An 18711-nucleotide genomic window follows, 5' to 3' on the forward strand; every position below is an offset into this window, starting at 1 on the left:
GTTTGGAGTTGGGCTTGAATACTGTGAAGGGGAGATCTGAGCTCAAGTGCCAGCCTGTGTTTCCTGCAAAGCTAAGAATCAGAGGTGAGAACTGTCTCCTTTCACTCCTCAAACTGCAATGTGCTGGTTTCACTTCATGCTACCAAGTTGTGGCTACTCCAGTGACTTTCCAAAAGCGGTTCTGATATGTGGAGGTGACTAGATACGTGCGCTCTTGCCATCATGCTGAAGAACCTTCATGTTGTCCCTTTGTTGCATACTGTGGCAGCAGATCCCTTCGTTGTTGGAGGGCAAATGCAAAATCTGTTAGCAAAGAGAAGAACATTCACAAATGAGACACATATGACTGTAATTTTGCTTGAGTTGGAAACCTTCCCCTGCATGTGTTGGTTTTAAGTTTCTGATACTGAAGATAAGCCATTATTTATTCCTTTATTTGTCTAATGCTTGCTGTTTTAACTAAGGTAAAGTGATTAAACTCTGTATTTCAAGGATACCCTGACAACAATGAATAAAAACCTTCCTAATTAATCATGTGTTAAAGGTCATAATGAATTGGTTTGGTCCTTTGGAAACAAGCAAGTAATTAGCCCTTCCAAAGTTTTCTTGGCAGAGTCTCAGTAGAGGAAATCAAGGAAATGGAATTAATTTATTTTTTTAATATATATATTACTTATATTATAGTATTAACCGACCCTCTTGTGTTTATTAATTGAAATTAGATTTATATGTTTTTAAGCTTCTATGTAGTTTGAATATGCAGAAAAAGGAATAGATACTGCTTTTAGCTTTTCAATATTGACATTTCTAATGTGTGAGAAGTGCAAATCAAGTACTTGCACTTCAGTGTTCCAGGTATGGGTAAAGATTAAAAACTAATCAATCTTGTTATTTCTAGCAGTGAAAATGTAAATCTACTGAGGAAATCACTTTCACTTATGTAGTAATATGATGATTATTTAAAAAATAAAAAAAACCCAAATGTAATCTTAACATGTTGAGCTGGAAATAATAAAAATACGTAACAGATGAAAATAGTACTATAGAGAACATATTAGCATGGCTGTGGGTATAATCAGGTGAGATTTTTTTTTTTCTTGTGTTATAGTGGTTGAACAAGATGTGCTGTTTGAAATGAAATTTATAACATACTTTGGCAAGCTGACATTGTTAATGCATTTAAATAGCCTTGTTTACTGGGACATCGGTCTCATTTTGCAATATTTGTAATAGGAATAGTTATTAGTTTACTCTCATTACACTATGGATGTTACTCAGTAAGGGAACTGAGTCTCAGTACACAGGAAGAATGTGTTTGGTTGTTTTACCAAGTTAATCAGTTTTATAAAGTGCATTTAAAATCTCTCTAAATGGGATACAAATGTGTGTGGGGAAAAACTTACTAAATCTAGAAATTGGTTTCATTTCCTTTTGGTTTATGGGAGAACGTTAGACTAACAGAGAAAAGAGAGAAGATAGTGATGGACTGGAAGAAACCAATAGATGCAAAGTGCCGTGGAATTGATTTTGCCAAAACAATCGGAAGTTGTAATACAACATGCTTAGAGTATTTTCAGTTGGAATGGGTGTGTACATGGACAGTGTTTCTCTTGTGTGGCTGACTTTTTTTTTAAATGAAAGTTAACAGGAAATCAAAACACTACAATTACATTCCTGTTTCACTCTTTGTATAGCTCCTTATATTGCTAACCACTCCTGGCTTGCTTTTGTGTTCCTGTTTCATTTTCACTATTCGCTCCTTCTGCTTACTGTGAACTGCTTAGTTCTTACTCCTGTTTAAAGCCCTCTTATCCATAACAACCTCTCTTCTTTTGTGCCTTCAGTATTCTACCCTCTCTTTTTACCTACCACTCTTTCTTCTGTTCCATAATTTTGTTTCCCTTTCCTTCATCTTTCTTTCTGCAGTGTAAAGATGGTAATGATTTCTAGATGTTTTCTGATGAACAGCTCTGCTAAACAGACTGATGAGCAACACTGTGTTATGTTAAATTCTAACAATGAACCTCCTTAGGCAGAGGTGTGAACTATTTTTCTGACCCTGATTCCCAGAAATTTATGTCAGGCCTTGCAGTAGTCACTAACCATCGAAAACCAGATTTTGTGAAAGTAACATTGCTTCTTTCTGCAGGGGACCTGCAGAACTCTTCTCAGTTCAAGTGTCTTCACACAAGAATGGCCATGTGCTAAGCCGAGCAGTTTCAGAGGCAATGCAGTAGTTGCTGGAAACTTATAATGAGGAGGTGGTCTGGGTCAGAAAGGGCACTGCTGAGGAGTAGTTGAACGCTTTCAGATTTGCATGAATACAGTCACTTCCATATCTGAGTTTTCCTAGCCACACTGATATTACAGGGGGACATGTGGGTGCCTTCACTTCTAGGTCCTTCCATATTTAACCAGCAACAGCTGTGCAGAGGTGCTGAGCACAACAGGAAGTTAATCTTTAAACAAAAAGAACCTAGAACTCAAGAGTCTTAATTTGTCCTAGAAATGATAGAAGTAATGAAGGCACAGGTTGCTTTTGGAGAAAAAAAAAAATACTGTGAAGCAGTACTTGGGGGGGGAGGGGGGGAGGTTGTGTTGGTGCAAAAAAGGGTGGTTGGTAAGACACAGATGTGATGAATAAAATGTGGGGTGAACTGAGTAACTTTCTGTAATGGTGGTGGTCATTCCTGATTACTGTTGGAATATATCCTAGCAGCACTAGAAAAATAGTCCAATTAGTCTCTTTTTCATTTGTCTTCATGGTTATGGTGTTATATTGTGTATTGTATTCTATTTCCTGAAAAGCTGTGTGAAGCTGTTGTGTCACCTTTGCTCAAACAAAGGTTACATTAAAGAGAGGAAGCTGGCTTCCTATGCTTTTTCGTAAAGGTTCAGAATGTGGGGGTATTCCTGCATTTCCTTACTTCAGGACTCCAGTAGTAAGTGACTTTTGCACTACGCTTTATCAAAGCTGTTTCTTGTTTTCTAGATATTTAAAAATTTATTATAAAATTTTGCCATAGATATAATCTGAAAATTCAAATGTGTATAAGGAAACCAAAATCTGAGATACTCTGTAATAATGTCAAATTAAATAGTTTCAGAATAATGATAATAAACAAAATCCAATACTGTAGTCCAAAATTGTATTGCCATGACCCTGCAAAGACTTGTGCAAAGGCAGATCCCATGAGATATGGCCATTAAGACTCTGTAAGAGGCTTCTGTTGTTTGAATAGAGCAAGTTGGAAGACAAATATATAAAATACTAAGTTGTCGTGTAAATTTAGTTTTGGAATGAGTCCTGTACTTTAGTGTCAATATATTCAACAAAATAAGGAGAAAACTCTCAGGTGTGAGGTTGAATACAGCTGTGCATTGTAATTCACTGGGGGGGGCAGGGAATACTGTGTTTGAACACGACAGATCCATTACCAAGAAAATTGTGTTTTAAGCTATTTTATTGACAGAGATACAAAATGGCAAGTATGTACATGACAACTCCTTTGCTATCTGCCACCTGCTTTCATGGAGCTGACAGGCTAAGGTTAAGGGAAAGTATTTTGTACTTCGGAAGATGTGAATGAATTCAATGACTTGTACAGATCCTAAACTTTTTTTTTCATAAATGTGTATTTTGAAATATTTCTACTTATGTTACAAAATTATTTTAAACCCGTTTTCATGATTTGCTACTTTATTTTTGTCATCTTTATCTCTTTGACAGGTAGTCAATTGGCTTGAAGGACCTGGATCAGAACAGCTAAGAACCCAATGGGGAATAGGTGATTCAATTAGAGCTTCACAAGCTTTACAACAGAAACATGAAGAGATTGAGAGTCAGCACAGTGTGAGATTTTCCATACCTTTTTCAAGTAGCAAAATAAATTCTAAGTACATGACGAGTAATGACGAGTAGTATATCTTGATTATGACTATCTAGGATATTTGCAGTGCGTGATTTCATGGGTTACAGAGGAAAGTACCCGAGCAGTTTAAGAACTTAATATGTTCATTGTATGTATGTGTTATTTGTTTTCCAGTGCTGAAAAATACTGATTTCTATCTATAATATTTCTGGGGTTTATTACATTGCAGCAGTTCTTAAATTTTCATGTTGAGTAGGAGGAGTAAATTTCCTTTTTCCTCTCTGCCAAAATGGCTGAGAAGCCTTGTACTTCTCAGGTGAACAAGTTAATATTATCTTTATTAAACTACATTTACCATTTACCTTTTATTTTTTTAAAATGTATATTAAATTTGTATAAAATATATAAAATATTTAGTAATATTACCAGTTGCCATTTATTAAACTACAATTTACCAGTAGCTGAAACTGGCTTAACACTTTCATTGATTTATGTTCATAATGAAATCTTGAAGAGACTGAGACTGTTCTGTCATTGTACTAACCTGATGCCTTTGCTTCTAATTTTGAAGACTTCCTAAGGTTCAGCAGAATTTTATCTTCCCATCAGATGATTAACTATGCTTGGGATATGAATACTCAGTGTTCCCAAAGGCAGTGTTGCTCACAGTGCTTTTTCCTCTTTCCTGGCTTCGATGTAGACATTGACAATTCAGTCCACTTTTTCTAAGTCCCCTTTGCAGTCACAGCAAAGAAAATAGTTATAATTTTGCTCATATAATTAAGAAAAAAAACACTCCAAACCTTTAGTCTGAGAAACATTGTGCCCTAGACTACACTGGTTCTATTGACTACATCTCTGCTGAGTACAGTTTGCTTGCTCAGATGCAGAAGCATATGTTGTAGGTGTCTGTTAGGTCAACTGAATGGCATCCCTGCTGTCTTCTCATTGCTGTAAGCTCTTCAAGCAATGTTCTACTTTGAAAAAACACTGCCTTCTGAAGCGTAAAACATCTTACAGTTAAAATCCTAATTGGAAAGAGAAAAAAAATCCTCTGTGTACTTTATTGACAAAAATAATTTTGAATATCTTTCAATCCTACTAGCACTTCAAAACCAAAAAAGAAAACAGCATTGAATACACTTTTTTTCTCATTTGGGTATCTGTAACAGAGAATTATGCTTTAGCTGGAGTGAAATACAGTCCTTGAAATCATTGAGTCCCATTGAAGTTTGCAGGCTGGCCTACAGTTTGGTGATCACTAAAGCACTGATAAGATTGAACACTGCTTGGTCCTCGGGTGCTAGCAGGTCTCTGTAGAAACAAAGAGTCAGAAAAATTATTTTTTTTTTTTTATCAAAAGAAGTAATTTGGAGACTACTCGCCTACCTTAAGTTTAGATGACCGTTTATGAATTAAAACCATTTTTTGACAACAGCACTGGAAAAATGTGCTTTGCATTTTTCTTTGATTTTTTTTTAAACATCATGATAGCTGAGTGTGCTCTTCTTTCATTATTTTCCTAGGGTTTTTTCTCTCCAAATAATCAAATTGACAGCTTGTATGCTTACTTTCTTTCATCTCCTATTTATTGTTGATTATATTTCTTCTGTTTTGAAGATACTTGCAAAAATGCTTTGTTTTAAAAATAGGCTTTTTCACTTCAGTTTACTCTGAAGTGAAAAGTAGTTTTCTTTGGGGGTTTGGTTGTGGGGGTTTGGTTTTGGAAGGGGTGGTTTGTATTTTTTGGTTTTTATTTTCTGTTTTATTCATGAGCAATCTAGAACTGTTATTTTTGAGCATATGTTGGCTTTTATCCATGGTTTTGAGCTGTCACATACAGCTGTGCCTAACTTTCCCCTATGGAAAGGATCAGAAGCACACTTCTATTTGATTTGCCAGTCTCTTAATTTTACTGATAGCTTGACCAAAATCAGTTCCTGCAACTGTTTTACTTTAATACTAAAACTAAAAATTACTAATCTAGGTTTTTTTGTTTGCCTGTCATATGATAGTTGACTTGTCACACTCAATAAGCTGGATTTGTATGTTCAGTGTCTGCAGGTAATAATGAGTTATGTTGTTTAAACTGAGTTTATTGAGCCTATGTATCTGTAGTAGATGTGTGACAGTGGAAGATGTTTCCATATTATGTCATCTTAGTTGCCTCTTTGGGGGTAGATGAGAGGTTTATTCTGCTCTTAAATTTCTGGCTGATTGCTAATTTAACTTTTTCATTATTCCCTCCCTTTGCATATTTTCATAGTCATGTTTCTTCCTGTGAACAGATGGTAGAGGCAGCTTTGGGTAAAAAGAAAAAAAAATCAGAATATGGATATTTATACTCTGTATTTTGAATGCTTTCTAAGTACATGATGCAAAAGCTGAAGGCGTAATTTTTTCAAAAAATGCAAACATCCCAATAGGAGTGTGGCAAGAATACTAATTAAATGAAATATTTTAGGCCAATAGATGGTGCTATTCCATAGCACTAGAAACGCGTAGGGCATTTGAAGGTCACTTTACTGTAGGCCAAAATAAAAGCTGTTGAGCAAACATGTTTTCCTTTACAGGCATCTCAATAATGCAAGTTGTGAATGTGATCTTGATGTATCAAGTAGTTTTTAAATCTCCCAGAACTGTTAAATATTCGAACTATTCTCTTTTGCAAATACACCACCATGACAACATAACTAACTCCTGTGGATGTTGAATCAAAACATTTGAAAAACAAACCTACACAAGCTGAATTGAGTAGTATAAAGCTTTCCTTAAATAAGAAACAAGAATAATTTTGAAGTTTCTGTACGTGGATACTCTGTTTTATTCAGCAGATAGAGGTTGCTTCTACTTTGTCAACAGTAGTATGTTTTTCTAAATATTTTAAGAAAATTACTGCTAGTTTCAGTCATGTCACGGAAGGCAACACCTAGATAAGTCTTATGAACAGCTTTTTGTAATAGTTTACCAGTTGTCAAAACGTCTTTTGTTTCAGTAGAGTACTATAGACTTGCAAGGATTAGAAATTTTAAAATGGTGGAATTCCTCTGTTAAGTCAGTAAAATAGTTTGAGTGGGAATTTGTACTGGGAGCTGGTAACCATGTGTTGTAATCTTCCCATCTTGCTGCACCATCTTTTCATACTACGTTACATGTATTAAAATGTACTAAGCACTTTTTGAGTTGATTTAGAATTAGGAATGTTTGTTCCTCCTGTGTGAGATTTCATCACTATAGTGTAAGCTGTAATAGGTTCCTTTTTTAGTCTGATTATTTATTAGTCTGCAGTTAGATGTATGCCATTTTAAGAGAAATAGAATTATGTTTGTTATTATTTTAATTCTTACTTTTCTTGTGTTTGTAGGAGTGGTTTGCTGTTTATGTTGAGCTTAATCAGCAGATAGCAGCTCTTCTAAATGCAGGGGATGAGGAGGACCTTGTGGAATTGAAAGCATTGCAGCAACAGCTGAGTGATGTGTGTTACCGGCAGGCCAGTCAGCTGGAATTCAGGCAGAATCTATTACAAGCAGCACTTGAATTCCACAGTGTTGCCCAGGATGTAAGTTTTTCTTTTTAACTTCTCACTGGCTCACCTGTCAGTATATTATTGCTATAGTATTATAAATATTGAATACAGTGGAAAAAATATAGGGAGGTCAAGGGAAATAAAATATCACTTGGAAAATGCCGTAAGTCCTTATTTACTATAGTTGAAATGCTGAGAAGATGGATTTCCCCTTTTTTAGGAGGGAAGTGCTTTGTAATATGCCTTACATTTCAATAGCATTTGAAATAAAATGACTGCTGCTTAGAAAGTTGCTTCCTCCCCGTTTTGGTGTTTTGTTTTTGTTTTTTTTTTAATTAGAAGCATATGCATTAATTGAACCACAATTTGTTGTACTTTTCGTAGCTTCTTTTTCAAAATAGCATTTATTACTTTCCTGTACTTGTCTAAAACTAAAAATTAATAATCTTGGCTTCCCCCGCCTCCATCTAGGGATATATGCTCTTGGAATTTTATAGGCAGATGGGTCATTTATCTTTCATCTTGACTTTCATTTCCTATAGGATGGAAAGAGAAACTCCTAAAATGACAGATTTCCAGGCTTGTAGGAGATTGCAGACCCAAGCATCTGAAGCTTGAATTTCTTTTTAAATATCAACATTTGTGTTGGTTTTTATTTTAGTTGTCTCAGCAATTGGATGGCTTGCTAGGAATGTTGTGTGTAGATGTAGCACCAGCAGATGGGGCATCAATTCAACAAACTTTAAAACTACTGGAAGAGAAGCTGAAAAGCGTTGGTAAGCAAAAATTCTGCATTTCAGATACACACGTTCTAATGAATGTGTTACAGGGGAAAAAAAACAAACAGTAATCTCACCACTCCCTTTAAAAAAGGACAGCAGAAAAGATAATATCTGTCTCCTGATTCCTAGGTAAGTAATGCTCCACCTAACTCTTGGACTTGCTTATGCGATCTACTGCATAGTAGTTCTATCTAGAAAAATAATCTGGAAGTGGTTTCTTTTAAATGTTTTACATGTAATACGTATTTGTTACGTACCACTATTCTGCATTTCATCTGTAAACAAACTTTTTTCACCCACTAACCATCCTTAGTATCTTGGGAACATAGGGCTTAGATGATCTCTTTGTCTCCAGAGCTGACCCCTTGGTGATTAAGATTGTTAATCCACTCAGTTTCAGAATGCTCGTACTGAGTATTTTCAGTAGCTTTGAATGTATATGTTAATAAATGGCACATTTAGGGTTGTTACACTGTCAAGTGTAGAATAGAATATTTCAGTTGGAAGTGACATACAACAATTATCTAGTCCAATATGTTGTAGAAGGAGCTTTTGTTGTGGTTTAACCACAGCTGGCAACTAAATACCACACAGCTGCTTGCTCACTTCCCCCTGCCCCTGGTGGGATGGGAAGGAGAATTGGAAAAAGGTAAAACCCAGTGGGTTTTCATTTTAATAATTGAAATAAAGTATACTAATAATAACAATTGTAACAGAAAGGGGAGAGAGGGAGGAATAAAGCCCAATTAAAAAAAAGTGATGCACAGTACAGTTGCTCACCACTCGCTGACTGATACCCAGCCAGTCCCTGAGCAGTGATCAGCAGCCCGTGGCCAAGTCTCCCCAGTCTATATATATACTGAGCATGATAGTATGGAATATCCCTCTGGCTAGTTCAGGGCAGCTGCCCTGGCTCTGCTCCCTCCTGGCTTCTTGTGCAGCTCCTCACTGGCAGAGCACCGGAAACTGAAAAGTCATTGACTTCGGGTAACCACTACTTAGCAACAACTCAACGTCAGTCTATCAACGTTATTCCAATACTGAATCCAAAACACAGCACAGTACCAGCTACTAGGAAGAAAATTAACTATCCCAGCTGAAACCAGGACAGCTTTGAAGCAGAATAATATATGGTAGTAGTTGTTATTGGAATGTTTGATGCATAAACTAGGTCCTCCTTTAGGAAAACAGATAGAGCTGCCAAACAATGGATGTAACAGTAGCTTCTAAGGGTTGGTATATCTCAGTATAGAAAAATATCAGCCATGCCAGATGTAAGCAGTAACTTCTGCCAGCCACTGTTGCAGTTATAAGCTGTACCTGCTTAGCAGTGATAAATATTTTAGGTATTGTGCAAGTGTGTGGATGAAAGACACTAATTAGCCATTTATATGCTGTGAAATTAATATTCACTGTCAGCTCTTATTCCTTTTCTTGTTATCTGCTAGGTCAAAATAGCAAAGCCCTTAGCTCTTCGTTAATATAGACAAATTCTCAGACAGACTTAAGAGTTGGAAAGGGCAATGAAGGATGGGTAGTAATGTCCTTTTCAATTTCCAGCCTTCCAGCTCAGATTCTGTTGTATTTCATCTCTCCTTTGGGAGTAAAAAAATCCCAAATATGTATAAGTGACCACTGATTTTTTTTTTTTTTTTTTTTTTTTTCTTTAGACTTGGGCTTGCAAGGCTTGCGTGAGAAAGGTCAAAGTCTCCTTGATCAGATATCTAATCAGGCATCCTGGGCCTATGGAAAAGATGTGACCATTGAAAACAAAGAAAATGTGGACCATATCCAAGGAGTGATGGAAGATATGCAGCTTAGAAAACAAAGGTAGTAACAACAGTTCTAGTCATTAAGACTTTCCTGTGCTGATAGGTCACTTTATATATACAAATATTTTTTTTTTAGAAATAATTTTGCTTTATCTTCAGTTAAGGGATGTAGTAGAACTGTAATTTATATTTGTGGTATATTTAAATGGGACAGTAGCTTCCCTGCCTAATTTGTTGTAGCATATTCCTAAATCTGAACACCTTTTGTACTTTGTTACTGGATGGAATATTTTGAGTGCTTTCCTGTGCTTGCTCAAGAACTATAAATTCTTTTTATATGGAGCTACGGAATGGATGCAAGAGGCATCTTTTATATGTTAGCAGTTTGAGATGGAAGGTCTAATAAGACTACAGTAGTGATGATGGCTTTAAAATTATGTATTAATTATGTAAATACTTGCTTATCTTCTTTTTCACAACCTCTGTCCTTTGAGCATGGCATTTTCACTCCTGAAGATAGCAAGAAAGATGAGATGGTGTTGGGGGGGGCAGGGTACAAAATGGAGGCACATATAGAAGTTTTCAAAATAGGCTTTTTTGTGAGGTTTTGGAAAAAGATAGTGTGGAGACTGAAGTTGTAGTAGGGAAAAATGCCGGGGAGAGTTGAATTGGCAAGAAGGATTAATTTTGCCATCATCCTCTTCCTCCAAGCCTTTCTTTGATTATTTTTGTCTTAAAGATGTAGTAGTACTAGATTGGCTGTAGTACTGCCTCTTTTTTTCTACTCAACAGTGTGAAAGAATCAGATGATGTTGCTCATCATTACTGCAGGAACCCTTGAGACAAAGTACTGTCCATAGAAAGTGCCTGAACTTTGAGAGCAATGGCTGAACAAAAAGGTGCCTCTGAGGAACAGCAAGGTCTTAATGAGCATCAATTTGCTCACTTTAGGAATTAATTCTACCGCTCACAAATTGTTTTCTTAGGGAACTTAATGTAAGAAACAATGTGTTTTGGTAACACTCAGAGAAGGTATTGCTTTAAGTATGTACTCTGAATTCTATTTACGTGAGCAACACTTGTGTTGAGGGCAAATGCAAAGAGCTATGGAGGACCATGTGTCACTGTGTGATAAAATGGCAGTTGAAATTCACTACCAGGTGAAGAAATGTGCATGGGAGAAGGGAAGACGTTACATAGTAGTGGACGCTGAACCAGCCATTAACCCAAAGATAAATATTAGAAAACTTTTGCAAAATGTGCTTATTGTTCAATCATACTGTAAGAAGCAGGTAGAACACTTAAGGATTATTAGGAAAGGAGTAGAAAACCAAAAGGAAAATGTCATTGTGTCACTATATAGATTTGTAGTCCATTTCTGTTTTAAGTGTTACACAATTCTGGTTCCTGTTCTTAGAAGGGACATAAAATTGTGGGAAATCAATTAGAGGATCAAAAAGTCATTAAAGCATTCAGACAAAGGTTTGAAGCAGCTTCTAGATGATTGATATAAATCAGGTTCTTCAGTCTGGACAAGAGACAAAAAAGTACAATAAGGACTACTATCTCTCAGTAGCATTTAATAATTTTTGTAATACTGCATTTTTTTCCCCAAATTCTATTGAATGCTTCTCATTATTTATATACACATGAATTATAATTTTTATTTCTAGGGGCATTTTGCTGCTTTAGTTATGCTTTTGGAATCCGTAAGCTGTTCTCCTGCATTATTAGAGCAAAAAATTTCCTTTCTCTAAGCATCACAGTGCTACAGTACATATAAAAAAATGCAGCATGCTAACAAACTGTCCTTTGGAAGTGCTTATGTTTGCAACCAGTTTGAAGAAACAGATCCATGCATACAGTCTTTCACATTCATTTATAGTGCTAACTGTTGACATGAGTAATTTCATTAGCAGTAGAGTCTGAACCTTGCTGTCTACTTAGGCTTTGAAATTGAAGTGGAAAGGTCATTTTGCTAACTGTATTAGCTTAGCTCTCACTGTAGAAAGAAAAGACCTTTCAATATTTTTTTTTTTAATTCTAACTGGAGAAAGAACTGCAAAATGTGCTTAATTCAGAATGAGAGAAATATAATTAGTTTTTTTATGGATAAGGTTTTGAAATGCTTCCTGTCAAGTTATAGCAAAGGACGTAATCATATAAGGGTTCAATTATTACAGTCTTTAGTTAGCTAAAAAGAAAAATGGAAAGATCTGTTAACATCTTTTAAACAGTCCTCATTTTATTCATCAAGAAGACTTTGCTGCCAGCTCAGTAGAATTCGGAATTAGGCCAGGTTAAAGCCAGCTTTCATCTAGACTTCAGTAGGATAAAGTCTATCTTAGCCGTGTAAGCCTCTGTGTGGCAAATCCTACCAGTGCAACAAGGTAAGGAACCTGCAGTGATGCTGGAAGGCCTTGTAGCTACTTCTGGTATTACTGTCTATGCCTTAGCAATACCAGGAGTCTTGAGGATCATGATTTCAGTGGGTTGTAGTGCTCAGTTCTATTTATTGCATGTTTCTTACTGTTACGTGAGGCATTATATATTTCGGCCAAGCTAAGCAGTACAAAAACGCTTTAATCACCTTTCCATGAACACTTGCATCTTAATGCTCACTGAAAACGTTGTCAAAATCAAAGTGTATTTGTTTTGTCTGCTGTACACGTGTTGGTGAATCTTTCTGTGCTACTGTTTAAGGTGTGAGGATATGGTGGATGTGCGGCGACTGAAGATGCTTCAGATGGTACAGTTATTTAAATGTGAAGAGGATGCTGCTCAGGTATGGAAATGCTTACAGAACTTCATCATTCTGGTCTTTGTAGTCCACTGGTTAAATTTATGGGGTTTGATAGTTGTACAGTATTTTTGTCACTTTCAAATGTGGTTTTATTTAGTGAATATGTACAGTGAGAATAAAGGATATAGCAATGACTGAAAATGGTATATTTGGTGATTGCCTGCGTGATCTACTAGTTTGTGATATGTTTTAACTTTTTTCCTTATCAAAAGTATATACTAGTACTGAAGTTGCTTCACCCTTCTGGATCAATTTCTTTTTAATTTACTAGTTCGTATTATCTTTTGTTTTTAAGGCAGTAGAATGGTTAAGTGAACTGTTGGATGCTCTGCTGAAGACACACATCCGATTGGGAGATGATGCTCAAGAAACAAAAGTTTTACTTGAGAAACATCGAAAATTTGTTGATGTTGCACAGGTGAAATGAATTGACATTTTAGCAATATGTTTTATACAGTTTCAGAAGATCTAAATAGGAATTGGTACCTTTATGGACAGTCATGGAACAGCTGTTACTAGTCTTAATGATCTGCCTCAATGTTTGGATGAAGAAATCGTGATTGCTGGAATGGGTGAGATAAGCCTAATGCGATTTTGAAGTTCCAGCAACAATAGTTATGCTGCAGTTTACTACCTTAGTTTACCTGCTTCACATAAGCAATGCAAGCCACAAAACCTAAAGTTCACATCGAATTTCTTAAAGGCATGTATTTCAAACATAGGAAGTAATGCTTCAAACATATTTCAAAATAATGACTTTTAAAGGACTGCAGTAAAATACTGCAATATGGATGAGCCACTTTGTTTCAGTCTATTTTGTGCTATACTTAATGAAACAGAGCCTGTCTTTCTGCTGGTTTTCTAGATAGACTTGATTGTTGGTGTGTCATGGTCCTGCCCGTACAAGGAGTTTTAGCATTAGCAGAGTCAGTGGTTGAGCAGAACTTGGCAGCTTTAATTCTTGACTGTAGCAGCCAGCTAATGAATCCTGCTGTACAAGAACCTATTGAAATTCACTGAAGCCATAGGGCACGTTTGCACACCTGTTTGCAAATCTTGAATATGTGAACAGATGGCAGGTACATGTGAAAGTGTTTCACCTAAGAACAGAAAGTGTACAAGCTGGGCCTTGTTCAGGTGCTTTTTCAGATGTATGCTGCTTTTAGGAATCTCTAATTCAAACTTGCCAATTAATGGATGTGACGTTTTCAGATTGCATCTGTTACACGGAACTGATTTTCTCTTTTGATGAATTAAACAGGGTAGCTTGCTGTTACAATGATGTACATAAAGCACCTGAATGCTGGGTGACCACAAACATGATGACAGTGAAGTCAGGGAGACAGTCATAGTGGCAGTAGATATCATGTATCCTGTGTAAGATCCATGCAGCTATTTGACATTTTCAGGAAGCTCTGTTCTTTTGCCAGTGTGGACACTAGACAACAGGGGATACTGGTTTGTTTGTTTTTTTTTTAATTAAAGACCAAAAGCACTGTTTGGTCACTACAATTTTATTCATACTTCAGTGTTTTCTGGTAGACCAGATTAGTTCAAATATTTTGTGAACCTAAATTGAGGAGGCCTCTGGAGTTAAGATCTTAACTAGCTCCTGAGTTAAATGTGGAGCTTTTACATATACTTTCTTTCCTATCCCCTCTAACTTTTAGAGTACTTATGATTACGGGAGACAGTTACTGCAGGCAACGGTTGTCTTGTGCCAGTCCCTGCGATGCACATCAAGGTCCTCAGGGGACACGCTTCCAAGACTGAACAGAGTGTGGAAACAGTTTACAATAACCTCTGAAGAAAGAGTACACAGGCTGGAAACGGCTGTTGCATTTCATTCAAGTGCTGAAAAGGCGAGTGGCATTGGGCATTGATGGAAGTTCACAAAAACAGACATATATCTTCTATGCTGCCGGAGATGGCTGAAAAAAGTTTTACCTGGTACCAAACTGGAATTCAGTGGTTCATAAACTCCAAAGAGTTGATTCGCAGTCCCTATTATGAGCATTGCTTCATTATTGCAACAGTTAATTGCTGTGTTTGTAGGCAATCGTAAGTTTAAAAATGTAAATGGATGGCTGACAAATGTTCTTACTCAAAAACATAATTCTCCTAGCACTATTGTGACATACTAATGCTTCTGTGAGAAAAATATGCTGATAATATTCATGCTGCTTTGGAAAAAAGTAAGAAGTAGCAGAGGGAGGAGGAGTAGGAAGTGCAGAACTAAGTAGTAATATCAGGTCTCAATCCTGTCTGGAAACACTTGTGTTCAGACTCTTTTAATTCCACCTGTTCTATTCCAGATGTGGATTTTAGTTTTGAAACTGCCTTTAAGGGACCCTTAGTTATCCATTTTTCTTCTATTTTATATGACTATCTTGTATGTTTAATGCTGCAGATTACTATTTTTTGCATTTTATATTTGTTGCTGGAATATTTTCAAGCAAGACAATTTTTCCTTTTTTGTTCCCTCTCAGAAGTAATGTAAAATGTTCTAGTACAGAACAGTGCTATCCTGGAACTATCTTAATGTAGCTAAATCATTATTTTCTGTTCTTGAATTATATGAAGATTTCAATTGATATCATATAAATGTGTCAGTGAAGATGCTGAAGGAGCATTTGCTCTGCCAGTTAATGGCACTTAAACTACGTGCTGTCCTTTGTGTACTTCATTCTGCATTTCATTATTATTTTTTTAAAACAGATTTTGCAAGAATGTCCAGAGCAGCCTGAAGCTTTTAATGAAATGGAGCAGTTCGATGAAATTGAAGCAGTTGGGAAATCGCTGTTGGACAGACTAACAGTGCCTGTAGTTTATCCTGATGGGTATGCAAAATATGTTTCTAATCCCTTCTGAATATGCTTTTTGGTAAATTTTCATAATAGCCTCATATGCAGAAGAATCCTGAATGCTTATTGCTGGAATTAAAAAGGCAGCGCACTAATACTTATTAAAAATTATTTCCCATCTTTTCACAGAAAGCAGGCAGGTCCAATTTAAAACTTTCCAAAGGCAACGTGTCAACTTTTTCAAAGTATTGACTTTTTCACATTCAGTAATTATTAGATTTATGCAGCTTTACATCAGCAAAGTATGTAGAAGTAACAGAAGAATGACCAGTCCCAATCTCTTTTTTTCTGAAAAAAGATACCAGATTAGAATTGTGGTATTTTGATTAATTTATTCACAATTCCATCTATCTGAAGTCTTAAAGCAGTGCATTGAAGTTAAATTTACATTTGATTTATTCAGCAAATAAAACTACTTCCCTCATGAGCTCTTCATACTAATTTAAAATTGGTGTCTGTCTTGAGCTACAAAATCAAACTGAATTCACAATCTCAGCCATAATAAAACTCAGTTCTCTGTGATCAGTAAAATACACTTGTCCGTTGTGATGTTGAGCTTGTAGTGAATTTCTTCTGCCTGAGTATTACCAAGCCTTGGAACTAGTCTCTGGGTGTGTAGGATCCTGCACCATAATGAATGAGATCTGAAATCAATATTTTGCATTAGATGCTGAAACCTTATGAGATAGTATCAGGCAACTGCGTTATGGGTTACCTGAAGTCGATCTGAGAAATAGGGTTACGGGAAGTTGGTAATGAAAATTGATTTCCTGTCATTTTATTTCCAAAATGTCATGTTCCCTATGCAATATAGTTTCCTTCATTGAGGAGTGCTACCCACGAAGATGGTCCCAGGCCTGAAATGGTAGTGATTTTTACCACCCTTTCAGTAGTGTATTTGAAAATAGTGCAGTAATTTATAGCTGTGAGGAGGGGGGAGGGAATGGAACCAAAACCAAAACAAAACACCACCAAGAAGTGTCTTATGTTTGTTGAAGTATTTTGGTATAACTTTTGTATAGCAGATTTTAGTGACCTGGTGAAAGTAGCAACTGTTATTTATTCTTAAAATGGATGTAACTTGCACATAGACTATTAAAGTAAAAACAAACAGAACCTGGGAAAACTCCTCATGAAAGAAAATGCCACACTTTGAGATTTGAGTTCTAACACAAGGCTCCTGCAGCTATAGGTGTATGTACACCTGACTGACTGAATACTGAACATTTTTTCTGACCCCTCTGGCATTTCAGCAGAGTTCTGCATGTCCCCCTTCTCAAAGATGGGATCTTAGTTGTCCTAAATCCCAGGATCCCATGCTCGTCTTCCTTAGGCATCCTATTTTTGAAGCATTTAACAAACAATTTGCACACTCATTAATACAAGTAGTTCATGAAATGTAGGAACACACAGAATGTCATAAAATGCTAGGAGAGCATCTTTGTCAGCATCGTCACCGCTTTGGACTTTTGTCAGTATCTTCTTGAAGTCCAGATCGTTGCTCCCTGTTCTGCTCCTGGCTTCTAATCTGCATCAGGAGAGACATATGCCTATAGTGTGATGCTGTGCACACTTGTGCAATCAGTAGTCTCTGGAGTTCCCTAGTCAAACTAGTCTACTGAGTGAACTTTTTCTGTCTGCTTACGCCTGCCCCCCTACTCTCTCCAAAGTCCTTTGTCCTACCACCATTTCCAAAGTCTTCAACCTCTGTGCTTTGTAATTAGATTTAATACCTAATCTTCTGAAACACTTACTCTGTTCAACTCCTTTTGCTGACAGCTTGGTTAGTGGTTTCCCTAACATTTCAGCTGTTCTTCTGTTGTATTTGAATGAGAGAAATCAACTTAGATAACCATGTATTCTTTTCAGTTTGAGGGATAGATGACATAATTCAACAGCATGTGGCTGATTTCAGAGTCCTTCAATAATGCAGCAATTGTATAGCCTCAGAATTCATCTGTAGACAGGTTTCCTTGATTGTCGTGGTACTCAAAACTGCCAGACTGACTTAGGGGGTAGCCAGAGAAGGGAGGTAAAAAACGGCGTTAGGAGGTATCTAGCTGCACTTATAGAACAGTGCACTGCTGTTAGAACCATAGAATGGTTTGGGCTGGAAGGGACCTTAAAGATCACCTAGCTCCACCCCCCTGCCATGGGCAGGGACACCTTCCACTAGACCAGGTTGCTCAAACCCCATCTAACTTGGCCTTGAACACTTCAGGGATGGGGCATCCACCAGCTTCTCTGAGCAACCTGTTCTAGTGCCTCACTGCTGTCACCCTTCTGTTGAGAGAATCTTTTGGGTATAAGTGTCATGTAGTATTAGTTTCATCAAGATCTGCTGTCAAGTCCCATCACTGAGTCTCCAAAGCCTTTAAAAGGTGGTGTCTAAATGTCAAGAGGGAAAAAGTGCCTATTTTTCTTACCTGCTTTATGTTTTCTAGTGCCATTCACATGTATATTCACATACTGTCTTACTTCTTGCTGATAACTTTTTGCGGGGTTTGTTTTTTTTAGGTCTGAACAGTACTTTGGGAGCCCAAGCGATATGGCTTCTGCAGCAGAACACATTAGAGAGAAGATGAAGCTAGTTAGCCTGAAAAAGCAGCAACTGAGACAACCAGAAGCCACTACCCCAGAGAGCTAATACTGACCCTTGTCTATGAATTCATAATAGGACTTCAGTTTGTAATCCAGCATGTTGTTCGCATATTACAGAATTTGGCATAATATATTAAAATGCATTTCACAGCTGTTATAAGTCTCATCTTTTCTCAAAGTAAATGTTCTCAGCATCTTAACACTGTACATCTATCAAGCCATAATTATTTAACATGCTATGAAACCATAGATTCAAAGTATCTTATGAAGAGGAACTGTAAACTTTGCACTGAAATTTGCTGTAAAGCTTTACCTGACCTGTCAGCTGCTTCTTAGTTAAACAGCTGATGCAAGCTTTGAATGGTGCTTATAAAAGTGTTAGGAGTTCCATATTACGAAACTATTCTTTGCTTCCCCCTATGCCCAGTTGATGTAGTACTTTTAGACTGTAGGTAAAGTTCCTGCAGTGTAGACAGTGGTGACCCTATAAT

At 36.7% G+C, this 18711-nt stretch overlaps 1 protein-coding gene across 3 annotated transcripts in view; it reads left to right on the top strand.

Moving 5' to 3' along the window:
- SESTD1 (SEC14 and spectrin domain containing 1) overlaps nucleotides 1-18373 on the top strand; it is a 55614-nt gene extending 37241 nt beyond the window's left edge. For all 3 annotated transcript variants that reach the window (XM_080400376.1, XM_080400374.1, XM_080400375.1), the window contains exons 12-20: nucleotides 3731-3853; nucleotides 7237-7431; nucleotides 8060-8174; nucleotides 9851-10010; nucleotides 12656-12737; nucleotides 13051-13173; nucleotides 14426-14617; nucleotides 15474-15595; nucleotides 18137-18373. In XM_080400376.1, coding sequence (XP_080256502.1) covers nucleotides 3731-3853; nucleotides 7237-7431; nucleotides 8060-8174; nucleotides 9851-10010; nucleotides 12656-12737; nucleotides 13051-13173; nucleotides 14426-14617; nucleotides 15474-15595; nucleotides 18137-18266 — 1242 coding nt within the window. In that variant the 3' untranslated portion in view covers nucleotides 18267-18373. The remainder of the gene's footprint in view (nucleotides 1-3730; nucleotides 3854-7236; nucleotides 7432-8059; nucleotides 8175-9850; nucleotides 10011-12655; nucleotides 12738-13050; nucleotides 13174-14425; nucleotides 14618-15473; nucleotides 15596-18136) is intronic.
- Nucleotides 18374-18711: the final 338 nt, after the last annotated feature.

Source organism: Falco punctatus, assembly GCF_963210335.1.
Source record: "Falco punctatus genome assembly, chromosome: 8".
In the NCBI taxonomy this organism is placed as follows: Eukaryota; Metazoa; Chordata; class Aves; order Falconiformes; family Falconidae; genus Falco; species Falco punctatus.